At 34.5% G+C, this 17,030-nt stretch overlaps 1 protein-coding gene across 1 annotated transcript in view; it reads right to left on the bottom strand.

The window, feature by feature from the left end:
* The window catches only part of KNL1 (kinetochore scaffold 1), a 63,168-nt gene that overhangs the window by 23,311 nt on the left and 22,827 nt on the right, over positions 1–17,030 (bottom strand). Inside the window, 8 exon segments of the mRNA XM_069597814.1 lie at positions 1,930–2,028; positions 2,816–2,883; positions 3,280–3,418; positions 5,040–10,136; positions 11,057–11,109; positions 13,318–13,355; positions 15,185–15,218; positions 15,466–15,518. Coding sequence (XP_069453915.1) covers positions 1,930–2,028; positions 2,816–2,883; positions 3,280–3,418; positions 5,040–10,136; positions 11,057–11,109; positions 13,318–13,355; positions 15,185–15,218; positions 15,466–15,518 — 5,581 coding nt within the window.

Raw genomic sequence — 17,030 nt, 5'->3', positions numbered from 1 at the left:
AACTAAGATCCTGCAAGTCAGGTGGTATAGCCAAAACAAATATTCAATGGTAGTTAATGACAGTTATCCAGTTCTTGGATTAATTTTGGTAATTTGTATTTTTCTAAAAAATCATCTAGGTCTTAAAAATTGTCATCACAGTTGAAGGATTAAAAAAAACTCTTTTAATCTTTCCTTTAATCTGTGGATGCGTCTTTCTCAATTACATGTATTTTAGCTTTCTCTCTCCCCCTTTGTTTTAGATTTATTTTTTGGTGGTGGTGTGTTTTTACTGCTGCACACAGGCTTTCTCTAGTTGTTGAGTATGGGCTTCTCATTGCAGTGGCTTCCTTCTCTTGTTGGAAAGCACGGGCTCAAGGTTAATGGGCTTCAGTAGTTGCAGTACATGGCCTCAGCAGTTATGATTCATGGGCTCTTAAGTACTGGCTAGAGTAGTGCATAGCAGAGTAGCTGCATAGCAGAGTAGCTGTATCGCAGGGGCTCCGTTACCCTGAGGCACATGGGATTTTCCCAGACCAGGGATTGAACTGGTGTCCATTGCATTGCAAGGGGGATTCTTACACACTGGACCACAGGGAGAAGCCTTCCTTTGACTTAATTAAGCTCTTTAAGAGTTTTTAAATCCTTTTCAAAGTATCAGTTTTTATTTTATTAGCTGCACTGCACTAATAAATGAAGCACTAAGTGCTTCATTTTAGCTCTCTGACAAGAGATGGAACCCAAACCCTTGGCAGAGAGCACACAGAGTCCCAACCACTGGACTACCAGGGAATTCCCCCAAAATACCAATTTTTAGATCTGTTATCTTTTCTACTAGTTTTTGTTTTCTAGTTTATTAGTTTTCTATTTACCTGAATTCTGTCTTCCTACCTTTTTTACGGATGTCATTTTATTGTTCATTTTCCAATTTCTTAAAGTATTAAAGTCCTTTAGTTTTAGATTCTCTTCTATAACAGTGATATCTAAGGCTTTTAATTTCCTGCTAAGTGTATGTTCCGTTGTATATCCCATAGATTGTTCTCCTTTGCTTTCTAAATAGTTTTGCTTTACTCTTTGATATGAATTATCTAGAAATGTGTTTCTTAATTTCCAAGATGTTTGTGTTTTTAATAGTTCTAATTTTATTGGATTAAGATCAGATGATATCTATGAAATCTCCATTTTTCAATTTCTCATGTTTTTCTTTGTGATCAAGGGCATACCTAATTTTTGTAAATGTTCAACAGACTTAAGTTAAACAAAATACTACGTAATTTTATATGTAAATGATATGAGTTTTCTATTAATCTTTTAAACTAAGCCTCTTGGTTATATTATTAAATTTATTTATTTTAATTGGAGGTTAATTACTTTACAATATTGTATTGGTTTTGCCATACATGAATCTGCCACAGGTATACACGTGTTCCCCATCCTGAATCCCTCTTCCTCCTCCCTCCCCGTTGGTTGCATTATTTAAATATTCTATGATTTCAAATATTTTTTATATTGAAAAATGTTTATTAAAACCTCTGCTGTGGGAGGGGGGTTCATGTTTGGGATCGCATGTACACCCGTGGTGGATTCATGTCAATGTATGGCAAAACCAATACAGTATTGTAAAGTAAAATAAAGTAAAAAAAAAAATTAAAAAAGAAATAAAACCTCTGCTATACATGAGTTTTTATAATAAAGGGGGAAAGCATATGTTCAGCATAAAGTATAAAAAACAAAACAGATGGCAAGAAATGAAAAAAAAACCTCCACTTTTTCAAAATTTGTATTTTTAAAAAATAAATTTTTATGCTAACCCCAAATGTACCTTCTATAGCAAAATTTTCCTTAGATTCTTTTTTTGTTTTTTAAATAAACACTTGCTTGATACAGTTCAGTAAACAATTACAATATATTTTAACTGAGATTACTATTTTGCCAAGAAATTGTACTTACTTTGGCTGGAAGATTGCTCTGTCTGGGTTTCTGTATCAGAATGTGGACCTGAAGAAGTATAAAGAACTCCTTTATTGTTATTCTTCCATCTCTGAGTTTCTGAGGAAAGAAAAAAAGTTTGCATGACCATTCAACGTAAAACTTGACCATTGCTCAAACTTTGACCACTGCTCAAACTCTGACCACTGCTCAAAGTTTGTATGAGCAATTTTGACTAGAACCACCTCCTTTGTTTCTATATAGCTTAAAGAACTTTGCATATTTGTGTAGATATTATTCTGATGTAGGCTATACACAAGCAGATTTCATCTAATATTATTTCTTAAGTTTATTCAGTAATAGTAAAATTGGGGGAAAAAAACAACAAAATGTAGGCCTTCCAATTGTGATTCTACTCCACATAATTGCCATGTCCTGTCCTTAACAACAACAAAAAAAAACCAAAAACTGGTCTTCTGCATATCTGAAATATTTCATAATTCAAAAAAATTAAACAAGAGAAACAAAATGAGGAAATCTGTTGCATTTGAGAAATAGGGGCTTCCCTGGTGGCTCAGGTAAAGAATCCTACTAATGCAGGAGACACAGGTTTGATCCCCGATCGGAGACGATCCCACATGCTGCAAAGCAACTAAGCCACGTACCACAACTAATGAGCCTGTGCTTTACAGCCCACAAACCGCAACTACTGAGTCCACGTGCCACAACTACTGAAGCCTGAGCTCCTCAACAAAAGAGGCCGCCACAATGAGAAGCCTGTGCACCACAACCAGGGAGGAGCCCCTGCTTGCCACAACTAGAAAAAAGCCTGCACAAAGCAAAGATGACCCAGCACAGCCAAAATAGTATATAAATTATCAAAAAGAAATGAGAAATACTTTCATACCTCCTTCAAGCTCTCTTCACAAACGGTATCTCTGAGAAACTGTGATTCTATTTGACTACCAAGGTGTGCTAAAAGTAAAGCAAATTCAAGTGATGAACGAGTTAAATTAAATCGTAAACTTAATTTTATTGTTCAGGTTTATGTGTGGTTCATGCTCTTGAAGCTATCTGCTAGGATCCTTCTGGGAAGACAGTCATTTGTAGGGTAAAGTATATTAGTTTTAAGGCTCCATATATATTTTTCTACTAATTTTAAGCTTCTTAAGAAAATCACTCTTGTAATGTAATACTTCTCAATTTATTAAAACTAAGAATTAAAAATAAACTAGATATTATTTTACTTATCAACTATTTATAACTCCCAAAAAGCTTATACAAATTTCTAATATCTCCTGAACTGAAATACATGTATTATTAGTCAAGTAACAAATGATTTCTCTTATTTAGCCTTCATTAAAATCTTACTGCTTAAGTCCAGAGAGGTCCCATCAGCCTTGATTGAATCCAGAGAACTGCTACAACTAGAAGGAGTTCTGCTCAGGCTTTTTATCAATACACTGTTAGCATTTTTATCCATATCTCCTTCAGCATGGAGATTAGCAATCTGAAATCATCAATAAAGGAACATCATAAGAGTAAAGTTATGACACTATTAATTATAATGACTAAATGCTGAATGCCAAGAGAAATACTTCTAACATAAAATTTATCTGTAATCATATAAAATACTTTAGTAAAGAATTAGAATAAGTAACAAGAAGCTTAGTAGGCTTTTAGAAGTTCAAAGTAATTTTCTTTAAAAATATAATGAAATAACATTATGCATTATACTATGTAAGAAAATTGTTTCTCAGTGGTATCTAGGTTATAACCAGATCCTGCTGCTGCTTCTGCTGCTGCTAAGTCGCATCCGACTCTGTGCAACCCCATAGATGGAAGCCCACCAGGCTCCTCTGTCCCTGGGATTCTCCAGGCAAGAACACTGGAGTGGGTTGCCATTTCCTTCTCCAATGCATAAAAGTGAAAAGTGAAAGTGAAGTCGCTCAGTCGTGTCCGACTCTTAGTGACCCCATGGACTGTAGCCTATGAGGCTCCTCCGTCTATGGGATTTCCCAGGCAAGAGTACTGGAGTGGGGTGCCATTGCCTTCTCTGTAACCAGATCCTATGAGCTACCAAACGTTGACCTATCCAGTTATTCATGTACTAGACACCAGGGTCAGGGCTACCACACTGTAGAAAACAGAAGAGAATACTGACTATACAAGATAGCCCTCTCTAGAATACAGAGAAAAAATTTATTTCAAGGCTTTAGTATTTCTTTCCCCAGATGACCAAGACTCCTTTGGTTGAAGTCAAGTAAGTCACATGGTCCTGGTTTTACCATTTTAACTATTTTACTTTACAGACTTAAGTGTCATTTTCCTCTAACTGAAATCATCTTCTAAGCTTACTTACAAACTTCTTAACAGAATTTAAACTTTGTTTCTATGAACCTATGATACTTTCTAATTTTTATTTCTCCACTTATAAAACTCAGTTTAAATGACAAGCCCATGAATACTGGAGTGGGTAGCCTATCCCTCCTCCAGGGAATATTCCTGACTCAGGAATCGAATTGGGGCCTCCTGTATTGCAGGAGGATTCTTTACCAGCTGAGCTACCAGGGAAGCTTGTATTCCCCAAGTTATCCGAATCAGTGTTTTTAAATAAACACAAAATCTTACTTCACTTTGAGGTACTGGGTTTGATCTAGCCATTCTCCCATCCTCGAGAGAAATGGACTCTCAGCTTCTACATATTTTCATTAGTCAAGAAAATTCACTCCATCTTTTCTTTATGCAGTCTGCATAATAAATCTTTTTACCCTCCAAACATTTTAACACTGAAGATGACTTATCAAACTCCATGTACCCTGCCTAGAGATTTTTATATGCAAAGTCACAATGACAAATCACTAGAAATGACAGAATATTTAGAATTACACAATCAATATTAATTTTTTCTACTTCCCATTTCATTTTTTGTGACCATTTGTCACTTCAAACTGTGTTTAAGTCTACCTGCTAGTCAATTAATTTCAAGATTTTATACAGGAATATTTCTCCATGCCTATAACTGGAAATAATCAATTCCTGCTTACCTAACACTAAAATTAAAATTCAAGAATACTCATAATTTAAAAGAAGACAATCAAGAACATTTCTTAGTTCAAGACAGGGCTTACCTCCTGATCTTTTCCAGTATCACTAAACCCAATTTCATTTTTTCTGATTTTTTTCTCATTCTGAATATCATCATCATCTTCTTGTATCCAGGTTCTTTTTTGGCTATTGCAGGTTTCTTCCATTTTATTTTCAGAGGGTGAAGTCTCTTTTGGGTATGTCTCAGTCAAAGCCTTTTCCTCAGTATCTAAGCTGATAGAGTCTGAGGAATTAATCTCACCAGGATATATCGGGAGATTTTCCTCATTTATATATTGAGATGGACTTAAGTTCAGTTTAGCTGTAACAATTCCAATGCCTGAATCCTTATTGGAAACCGGCTGAGTTTCTAAGTGATTTAAATCAGTTGTGTCTGGTGGAACCTGCTTCAGAGCATCAATACCTGTGACACTACAATTTCTTTTGTTTGGCAACCTGGGCAAAAATATTCCCAAAGAACATCTCCTCATTTTATCTTTTACAGTTGTCATTAATGGGACAGAGGTGGTTTCAGCTCCCTTATGTGGAATGTTATTTTCTTCATCGCTATCATCTTTAACATTGCTAGTCACTATGTTAACATTACATGCTTCTGTAGCTTGCACGATACTCATATCACAGCATACCTTATTTACTAATTCAAGTAACTGTTCTGGAGAAGGTGGTAAATGAACTGGTTGGAAATCTAAAATTTCTTCAGTTTTTCCATTTAAGTTATGCAGATTTGGCTTGACACTACTACAAGTTGCAACACTGGATGCAATTACAGGATCTGATGCTTCTCGAGGACGGATAAGAGTGTGGATAACTTGCTTAGTCAAGGTTGAGTTACTGTGGAAATCTATAGCTGTATTACATTTAGCTGTTTGAATATTTTTCTTTGGTTCGTTTTTATAGGCTGCAGTAAACTGTTTCCCATTATAAAGCATTGTGGAATCGTTTTCACATGTGGGTTCAGAGGAATTTCCTCCAACAATATTTAAATTATTTCCAGCTTTAGACAATATTCCTTCATCTTTATTGACACTATTCTGTCCTTGTTGAGGTAATGGAGGTAGTTGGGTTAATAGATGGTGCTGAGAAGCAACACAAACATCATCAACAAAGGTCTTCTTTAAACTGTGTTCTGCCTTATCAACAGAGGGCTCCACTTGATCCCTCGGAAGCTTAAAACACACTGGCTTTGAGCTAAGTTTAGTCATCTCCCCCGAATCTTCACCATATACTAAAGTTTCATTTGATATTAGATTTGGGGGCTCCTTAATCAGATCTTGATCTTTTAGCACTTTTGGGGCACAATGTAACTGTCCTTGGGTATTGGTTTGAACAACTTTCTCCTTCTTTAACAAGCAAGGAGCAGAAAGAGGCAGTCCCTCAGATTTCAAATAATCATCACTGGCTGAATTGTTTGCACAAGGAAGATCATTTTGCACTGGGCAATGACTGGCTTTTAAATCTTCATCTTTATCACATAAGGACACGACATTCTTCTCCAAATTACCAAAAAAGGAAGTAACATTAGGTAAACAGGAATAATTATCACCAGATCCACAAAGAGCAGTTGCAAGACTGCCTGTAAAATCCACATTTCTTCTATCTGTACTATTTAACTGACAGCTTTCAATTTTGGGTTTTTCCAATGTACAGGCCTGGCCTACAACTTTCATGACTTCTTCATCCACAGAAGTGCTATGGAATTTGACATCTGTCTCACCTTGACCCCCAGACAATGTATTAGTAGGAACAAAGGGTATCACATTATGCTTTTGCTCACTGTGAAGAACGATTTTGTTTTCTACAGCCAGTGCTTGTTTTTCAGTGACTTCTTGAATAGAATTACCATCCTGTGGAAAAGAAACACCCATGGTTTTTCCTTTTGCTATTCCAAATGCAGGGCACTCTTGAAGTATTTTCTCCGTGGCTTGACAATCAATGAGAACAGTGTGGGACTTAGTAACTTCCAGATCATTGTGATTATCTACAAACATAACAGTTTTGTCTGTAGTCCTAGTGGTTATTTTATCTGATGAGACAGGTTTATACTCTAAGGCGGTTGTGTGACTTCTGGTGATCTCCATGTCATCCTGTCCACACGTATACACAACAGTATTAGAAGTTCCTTCCAAAGGCACCAAACGGGAGTCCTCTCTATCTTCCAGGACACTTTTGTTATTTATTTCCACTGCACAACACTGGATGACATGCATATCATTTTTATCATTCTTTGAAAATGCATTGGTCGTGTCATTTTTGAGTCTAAGGCTTTTCCTTCTCTGATTTTTGCCTGATAGAGGTTCTTTCAGAAATATAGGCTTTTGTACATTTCTGTCATTTTTCCAAATGGTTGATTTAGACATTTCCATGGTATCATCAGCTATAAATGCTTCAGCTTTCTCTAAAGGACCATGATTAGACCATTTCCCTGGTAGTGTTAGCTGGCTGACTTTTGCGACTGAATGATCCCTTTTGACATTTTGTGGGAAAAAAACACTCTCCTCAGTAGAAGTAGGGGTCACTTTTAATTTTTCTAGGCTTTTTCTTTTGGATAGTTCAAAGTTAGGTCTGTCTGGAAGCACAGTTCTGTCCTTTGTTTGGCAGTCAATGAAAACAGTATGGGACTTTGTCATTTCTAGTTCATCATGATTATCTACAAACATTACAGTTTTGTCCACAGGCCTAGTAGTTGTTTTATCTGGTGAGACAGTTTTACATTCTATAGCAGTTGTGTGACTTCTGGTGACCTCCATGTCATCTTGCCCACATGCATACAAAACAGTGTTAGAATGTCCTGCCAAAGGCACCAAATGGGAATCATGTTCATCTATTAAAGGTCTATGATTTATTTCCACTGTACAACTCTTGGTGATATCCATATCATTCTCATTTCCCTCTGAAAATACAACAGTCTTATCAACTTTTAGTCTGCCAAGACTTTTTCTTCCACAAATTTTGACGTCTTGTTTTTCATTCAGAATTCCGGATTTCTGTACTTTTTTGTCCTCCAACACATCCATGATACCATTAGAAATAAACACTCCCATTTTTTCTACAGGACTTTCATTACATTTTTCAACTTTTACAGCTTTCTGTCTATTTACTGTTGATAACTGGCTATTAGTGTTTTCAAAATTAGTCTTACTTAGTTCTAGTACTTCAGAAGGACCAAATCCAGTAATGACAGTGTGACTCTTGGTTAGATCCATATTTTCTTCCTTCTCTGAACAAATAACTGTCTTGTCAGAACAGTCAGGAATGGGATTACCTAAACTTTTCCTTAGTGGCTCAGGCAGTTTAGAATTCTGGCCTAGTACAGATTTTACTGTTTGACTGTTAACAACACTATGATTTCTCACGGCAGGCCATCCTCTTGATGAAAATAGTGGCTTTGTAGTAGGCAACAAAGCTTTCTCACATGAAATTGTATTTCTGTTATTTCCCAGTGGTACCTCTTTGTCAAGATCTTCACGAGAGTATACTATATTATGTTTTGTTGCTACGTCCTGGTTAACATCAGGTGACTGAGGAGAATCTTTATCAAGAAAGGGTGAAATCTTCAGAACTTGACTTTTTTCTTTGTCCCATGTATTAGCTGGGATGTTCTTAGATATTATGTTTTGTTGTTGGGATAGGTCAATATGATCTTTGGTCATTTTTTCCCATTCATCTGAAAGGCCTTTGCTGTGAGAGTGAGATTTACTGGTATTCTCAGATGTCAGATTGTAAGATGCAAGAGGAAACTGACTTCCTAAATTAACTGTGTGACTTTTAGTCAAATCCATATCTTCATCCGTGAAGATTTCAGTCCTTTTGTCAGTCAATGAAATAAATAAAGGATTTTCTGGGCTCTGCTGTAATCTTTCCTGAGATACACGAGGAAGAGAGTGACAATTTACATTTATGTCCCAATTCTCTGACACAATTATGTGATTTTGGATCATCATTTCTTTTTCAGATACTGGTGCAGTTGCTTTCTGTACATTTGTCTGAACTTGTTTAAAAATTTGATTATCTATTTTAACTGTGTGACTCCTGGTAATGTCCATGCTATCTTCTCCTGAATAAACAGTTTTTTCTCTAAGAGAGTTGCCATCTGGATTGGGATACATTTTAGAATAATTACTGTCATGCTTTACCAAATTTTTCTCCTCTCTCATACTTGAGTGACACTTGGTCAGTTCCATGGCATCGTTACAACTAGAATAGAAGAATGTCTTATCATCTTGAATAGCTGGACCAGAATATTTAGATTCTGGGATCATGGCCAATGGTCTGATATTCTGGTTGGTAGCCTGTGTGACTGTTTGAATTTCTGTCCCTGTAATATGACTTCTGATCATATGTATGTTACCTTCAGGGTTTAAGGAAAGGTCTTGGAAAGCATCATTTGGTTTATCCTTAAAGACTGTCTTCTGTTCTAGTGCTTTAGTTTCATAACATGTTGAAACATCCATCATGACATCCTGAGTTTGATTTTCTATTTCAGATAGATTATCTGCTGAAGGTAACTTCTGTACAGTGTGGCTAATTGTCAAGTCCATGAAATCATTGCCATAAACTGTTATATCATCACCTTTAAATTCCCTTAAGCTGGCCTCATTGGATGTGGGAACAAAAGCCTGAATATTGGTTGTATGACACTGGGTAAAATTCATTCCATCATCTTGTTCTCTAAAGAGTCTAGTCATATTACTGGTATTTTCACCTACACCAAGAGATACATGCATTTGATGTACAGAAGTGGTCTTATTTACTTCTTTGGAATGAACAGGCATCTCAGAATTTTCTTTATCAGGTCCTGTAAAAGGAAAAGCATTTGATTTTCCTATTTTCAATCTTTTTATGAAGTCATTGAAATTTATCTTCTTTTCTGAAGAAGTGTTTTGATCTACGGAAAAATGTAATTCTTTCTTCATTCCTGAATCTTCAGTGTGGAGTTTTAAGTTAGCCAGAAACGATGTAGTATCTATCTTGGTGGACTTTTCACTTTTGGTACAATCTAAAAGGCCTTTGGTAATCATCACAGTGTGACTTGCTGTCAGGTCCATCTGGTTTTCATCTGAAAAGATGACTGTTTGGTCATTTGCATGTTTCCTTTCATGGCTGTATTCTGTAACTGAAATCTACAGCAAAAGCAAAATATAAGAGATCAGATAAAGTGCAAACTTCCAAAAGGGTATTTTATAACATGTACTATACAGAAAGATTATATAAGCAATCCTAAATGATGGTTTCATGATACCTTGATTTGTGTGAATCAGTGGTGTGGTGAGCAGCATGTAACTTATTATTAAAATGTTTTTCTAAAGTCTATGAATACTTGCAGTTTTTGAAGGTTAATTATAATTAACCATTAATTATAAGGTTAATTATACACCCTCTAGAATGACTAAAAAATGAAAAGACTGACAATACCAAATGTAATTGAAATGAAAATTATATTAGATAGGTCATTCTCATTCTAAGTAAAAAAAAACTTAGAAGGAATAAGCGCATGATGGCTAAATCATAGTACACTCTAAGTTCTTGGGGGTTGAGTTTTCTTTGAATGCAGTGCTTTTACTTGTAAAGACATGGTCTAACTCTGCTACTCAAAGTATGGTCTATGGACCAGTGCATTACTATCACCTGGGAGAGACGTATAGAAGTTCAGGACCTATCCCAGATCTAGGGGATAAGAATCTATATTTTAACCAAATTCTTAGATTATTCATATGCCTCATAAAGTTTGAGAATTCCTGATATAATTAACATATTTCTGTATTATTTAAACTGGAAGTGATTTAACTATACTTAGTTAACTGCTAGATAGTGAAGGACAGAGAAGCCTGGTGTGCTGCAGTTCATGGGGTCGCAAAGTGTTGGACATGACGTAGCGACTGAACCACAAATTAACTGGAAAGGTAGGTAGCTTTTCCAGTCTATGTTGGTTCATTCTGTAAGTAATTTCTAAATCATGTCATTAACATTAAATTTTTTGTGTTTTAAAAGTTTCGACTATCAAACAAAATTAAAATATGAAGGTATTTGAATGAACTCATACCTCTTTCTGGGGCATCTGGGTCTGAATGGGAGCACAAAGCAATGTGTTCATTCCTATTGAGTAAAAAGAAAAACTATAATCATGACAAAAGTATATATCACAAAGAGCCTGATTTTTCAATTCATAGGAGTTTCATCAGTTACAAGTATTTACTAAAGTTTTTTCAGTTACTAAGTCCTTTCTAAAGACTTAGGTATTAAATTTTACTGAGACTTTCAAACTGTCCCACTTTAGAAAAAGACAGATCAGTGATTACTGTATTCTCTGCATACTGAAATATTTTCAGAATGTGGTAGAAATTTTTAAAGGTAGGATTCTAAAGATGGAAAGTATGGATTAATTTTTTCCCTCCTTCACGTCTCCATTTTTATTTCCTGGATAGTAGAAGTTACACACTAAAGAGTACCAACTGCTAAGATTGAAATGTTAGGGTAACATTTTTATTTAAAAAAATGTATTTATTTGGCTCCACTGGGTCTTAGTTATGGCACACATGATTTTCGTTGCAGCCTGTGGGACCTAATTTCCTGACTAGAGATCAAACATGGGCCTCCTGCATTGCGAACATAGAGTCTTAGCCCCTGGAGCACCAAGGAAGTCTCTGTTAGGGTAAGATTTTGAGCATCTTTTATTCTATGTTAAGGAATCTAGATGTTCCCAGATGAGATGTGCATTTTATAAAAATAATTCAAGAGAAGAAAATAGATTCAAGAGAAGATGAACCAATGAGGAAGCTACTCTAATAGTTCAGATGTAACACTGTAGAGTTGAACTTGTGTTAGGGCAACAGACAGCAAGAACAGAAATAAGAGATTAGATTCAAGACACTTTAGAACTGAAATATAAAGTTTTGGGGGACAAACTGGACTTTGGAAACAAGGAAGTGACTGAAGATGCTATAATAAAACAAGAAATGTATCTAAAAATACTTAGGTTTAAGACGAATCTTTAGAATATTTTCAATAGTTTATGGCAATCCTGACTGAATATAATGAAGTGATTATGGGCTTTTTACTAAAGCCTTATTTACATATCAAGCTTGCATTTTTGTCATTTACTTAACAAATATTGATTCAGAACATATACATGCTCCAAAACTCAACTATATGCCAAAGCACAAACAAACAAGACAAAGTTTCTGGACTCAAAGAATTTCTAGATTAATAAAAGAGCCAAAAATAAATACCTAAAATACAATATGATAAATCCTATAATAGACTGAAAAATAGTATTTTGAGAGCACACATCAGAGTAACTAACTGCTTGGTTTTGATAATCAAGAAGGCTCAATTTAAGCCAGCACCACTTAATGTATGGTGTCAGTCTGTGAACTACTTAATATCAATTAATTTAATATAAGGAGCTTGCAGCCACTATAAAATTCCTTTCATCAATAAAGCTTTACTAAGAAAAATAAAGTCACTAACTAAACAGTAGCTTACTACTATAGCGCAAGTTCCTTTCTTCTCATGGACTATAACAGTTGTGGACTGGCTACTTTGAATGGCACTTAAGCTAAGGGAAAAGCTAAGTTAAGTGAAAGATGAGAAGACTGTTAGACAAATTGGATAAGGAAGACCTCTTTAGGTACAGGAAACAGCATTTACAAATGGACACCGTCAGAAAAAAGACCATATGGGAAAATTCAAGTAGTTATTCATGGGCCAGATCAAAATATGCCTGTAAAGGGCTGGAGATAAAGTTGGAGAAAAAGACAAGTGAAATTATAAAAGGCTTTCTAAGTTTATGCTAAGGAGTATGGGTTTTATCCTGTAAACAAAATAGTGTCTTTTGAACAATTTTAGGATGGGCGGTACTACAGTAAGATTTCAAAATACATAGAATGAATTAGAAGGATAAGAAACTAAATACAATAGTCCAAGAAAGAATTCAAGTGAGGATTTGAATTCAAATACTGGCAGAAGGTACAGAGAATAAGTAACATATAGGCAAGATATTTCAAAGACAGAACTGAAAGGAATAGGGCCAAAAGGATATATGGAAAGAAGGAAAAGTTAAAAAACGACTCAATTCCTGACTTTAGTGAGTGACTGTGAATGGGAGTTCAACATAGAAACAAGGAATAGCAGGTTTGAGAGAAGTATCAGTAAGCTTGTTAAATTTTAAATTAAAGAGCTTATATAAAGGTCAATACTTCCTCTACATTTTTTGTTCATGGTACTCTTAAATATTACTTTTTAAGGAATCTAGATGAAGAGAAAAACACATGATAAGAAGAAAAGTATTCTGATCCTACTCACCAGTTATCTCACAGCAGTTATCTTCTGGATTCTTATTCCTAAAAATTAATAAGTAATTTAAAAATCTATACTCCAGACAATTACCAAGAATCCCAACAGTTGAAAGAGGAGGGGAGGTGAAATGTTTTCACAGGATGACTGGCAGTAAACTCCGAAGACATCTTTAAAAAAAAGACTCATCTAATAAGTGGGCTTCCCAGGTAGATCAGTGGTAAAGAATAAGCCTGCCAATGTAGGAGATGCCCCTGGAGAACTGGGTTTGATCCCTGGGTCAAGAAGATCCCCTGAAGAAGGAAACTGCGACCCACTTCAGTATTCTTGCCTGAAAACTCCTATGGACAGAGAAGCCTGGCAGGCTACAGTCCACAGGGATGCAAAGAATTGGATATGACTTAGCAACTGAGCACATCTAATCTGGCAGAAAAAATTACAAGGCAATTAAAGGAACTTACCATTAAATTTTTTCAGAAATTTAAATATCAAGAACACTATAAAAATATGCTTAACATATGCTGCTTGCTTTTTCTTTCCTTTTTTTTTTTCTTAAATTTTTTTGGCTGTGCCTTGTGGCTTGCAGGATCTTAGCTCCTCAACCAAGGATTGAACTCATGCCCCCTGCAGTGGTTAGGAAGCATGGAGTCCTAACCATTGAACATCAGAGAATTCCCTACTTTTTGGGAAAAGAATGACCTTTAAAGCAGCTCATTTTCTAGGAAAAAAAGGTAAGTAAAATGAAACAACCCAAATGTCCATCAATGGGGAGCTGACTAAACACTGGTGCTGACATACAGCATATTATAATAGACTGATGTAGATCTGTATGTAACAACATGGAAAGTGCTACAAGTGATCCCATTTTTGTCTTTTTTTTTTTTTTAAAGCTAAAGATTAACATGTAGTTAGATATATAGATATATATAATTTCTGCAAGGATATCCAAAATTATCAATAGTGTTTATCTGTGGGAAGCCTGAGTAATATGGCCTAGAGATTTTTCTGTATAAGTATATACAGACAATCTTTTCCTTCCAGCTCAGCTCTAGTCAATTACACGGAAAAACTGGTATTTATTTAACCAGCCTTTTAGTGATAGACCTTTAGAATCTTTTGCATCTTCCATGAAATCTCTGTGCCAAAGAGCATGTGAAGTTAAAATTTGGACTGACATTGCCAATTGTCTTCTGCAGTATATGCTCAGATGCTCAGTCATGTCTGACTCTGTGACTCCATGGACTGTAGCCCAACAGGGATTCTACAGGCAAGAATACTGAAGTGGGGTACCATTTCATCCTCCAGAGGATCTTCCCAACCCAGGGATCAAACTCAAGTCTCTTGTGTCTCCTGCACTGACAAGCATATTCTTTACCAGTAGTGCCACCTGGGAAGCCCTCTATAATATTTACCTACTACCAATGAGTGACTTTTTACCTAGATTCTTAATTGATTAGATAAACATTATATCTCAATATACCCTAAGTTATATTTCTCTTATGAGGAAGATAAGCATCTTTCCATCTGTTTAAGCTCTATGGTTATTTAATTTTTGAATTAATATTATAATAAGAAAAACATATAATGAAAAAAATCTGAAGACCTGGTATTTATTGTTTTCTACTAGTGGATGTATTTTAAGGATTTACATATGAAAGTAGAATGTTTCATCCCTCTTAAGAGGATAAGCTATACTTAACAGCCACAGCAGCATGTTAAATTATTATGCAAATAATGTGTTTTAAGAATTAATCCTAAGTATTACACAAAAGGGAATTAAAATAAAAAACAAAAAGAATATTAACTTTAAAAACACTTAAATAATAGGAATAAACAACATTTAAAGTATAATTTGCATCACACTTTTCTTACTTACTGTATAAATAGGACATTTTCTCTTGCTTCTGTTTCTATAAATAGAGAAAAGGTTATTAAAGTTTTTTAAAAATACAGTAATAAAGTATTAGAAAAATTACATAAGGATGTTAACAACAATAAAAAAATACTAATGTCATACCTTACATTCTGCCCCTCACAGCTCAAGTTACACTTTTTAAGCAGTCAGATAGATATTAAGTTATACCAGTTATCTGGTTAGATAACCATAGCATAATCATATAGAAAACAGATTTAGTAGGGGTAACAGAACAAATTTACCTGAAATTTCTGACTTTTTCACTATTTTCATATGAGACTCTGTCTGGAATACTCTAGAAAAGAAAATAAAGATTACTGAAAATCTGCAAGTTTTTTTTTTTGACTGAACTGCATGGCTTGTGGGATCTCAGTTCGCCCACCAGGGGTTGAACTCAGGTCACAGCAGTGACAGCCTGGAATCCTAATCCCTAGGCAACCAGGGAACTCTCCCAAATCTTCAAATTTTAATTAGAAAACTATGATGTTAATTTACAATCTGTTTTGAGATAAGTAAGATAAAGCTTTCTGATTGATTTATAAAACTTCATAGAACCTCAGTAGTAAAACCAAGTAAGAATACCACATAAAATCTATAGGCCAACCTCATATACGAATATTAGTGCAGAAAACCCAAAATATTAGCAAACTAATGTTAGCAAAGTTATTATGATTAAATTGGATTTATCCCAGGAATGCAGAGATAATGCAACATCCAAAAAATTATTTTATTGTATTAAAGATTAAACTACTAAAAACTCTTAGTTATCTTAATAATTGCTCTAAAAGCATTTATAATACCCATTCTTGTTTAAAAACAAAACAAAACCCACAACATTGTGAATCAACTATACTCTAAGAAAAAGTAAAAAATAAAACCAAAAATCTGCAACAATAAAGTTAAATTTACCCAATAATACAGAGAGAATAGGCATATTGATTTTAACAAATGTAAACAGGTTGAAATACCCTATTAAAAATGGCTATTGACTAAATTTTTAAAAATTTTAAACTCAATCTACAACCTGCAAGTTATAAATTAAAAATATTTTTAAAAATTATCTATGGACAAACAACAGAAAAGTGAAGATAACTATGAAGTAATTCAACACATTACGTTTCATAGCATAAAAGTATTAGAACTAAACAAGGTTGCTATTACACACTAAGAGGAAAGTTATCAATGAAAACTAACAATGAATAACCCAATTTACATGTAAAAAGTCAGAGAAAAAAAATGAAAGAAATACAAACAAGAAAATGCCAAAATATATTTAGATGCCTCAAGATCCAAATTTTTATTTTTACTGAAGTATAGTTGATTTACAATGCTCTGTTAGTTTCAGGTGCACAGCAAAGTGAATCAATTATATATATACATACATATATATATATATCTACTTCTTTTTTTTAAGATCCTTTTCCCATAAAGACCATTATAGAGTATTGAGTAGAGTTCCTTGTGCTATACAGCACGTTATTATTAGTTATCCATTTTATATATAAGATCCAAATTTTGGAAACCACATATTAAGTGAGCAAAGAGTAAGTTGTAAATGTATAAAACATACTTACTAAAGCATATTTAGCAAACATATGGAGACAGTTAACTGAAATAGCAAAATAGTTCTTTCCTCCATTCTCCTGTAAATTTACTTTAATTATGTTATCCCTTGCCCTCTCATTTTTTTTCAACCTATACAGTATCTATGATATAAGGAAAGCTTTCAAAGGTATAATCTGTTGCAAAAATTATTTATGAACCAAGAAAGACACATGCTTTAATAACAAATAAAGAGTTCAATCAC

The sequence above is a fragment of the Ovis canadensis genome, chromosome 7 (assembly GCF_042477335.2).
Source record: "Ovis canadensis isolate MfBH-ARS-UI-01 breed Bighorn chromosome 7, ARS-UI_OviCan_v2, whole genome shotgun sequence".
In the NCBI taxonomy this organism is placed as follows: Eukaryota; Metazoa; Chordata; class Mammalia; order Artiodactyla; family Bovidae; genus Ovis; species Ovis canadensis.
The sequence above is the reverse complement of the archived record's forward strand: the minus strand, read 5'-3'. Positions and strand labels throughout refer to the sequence as shown.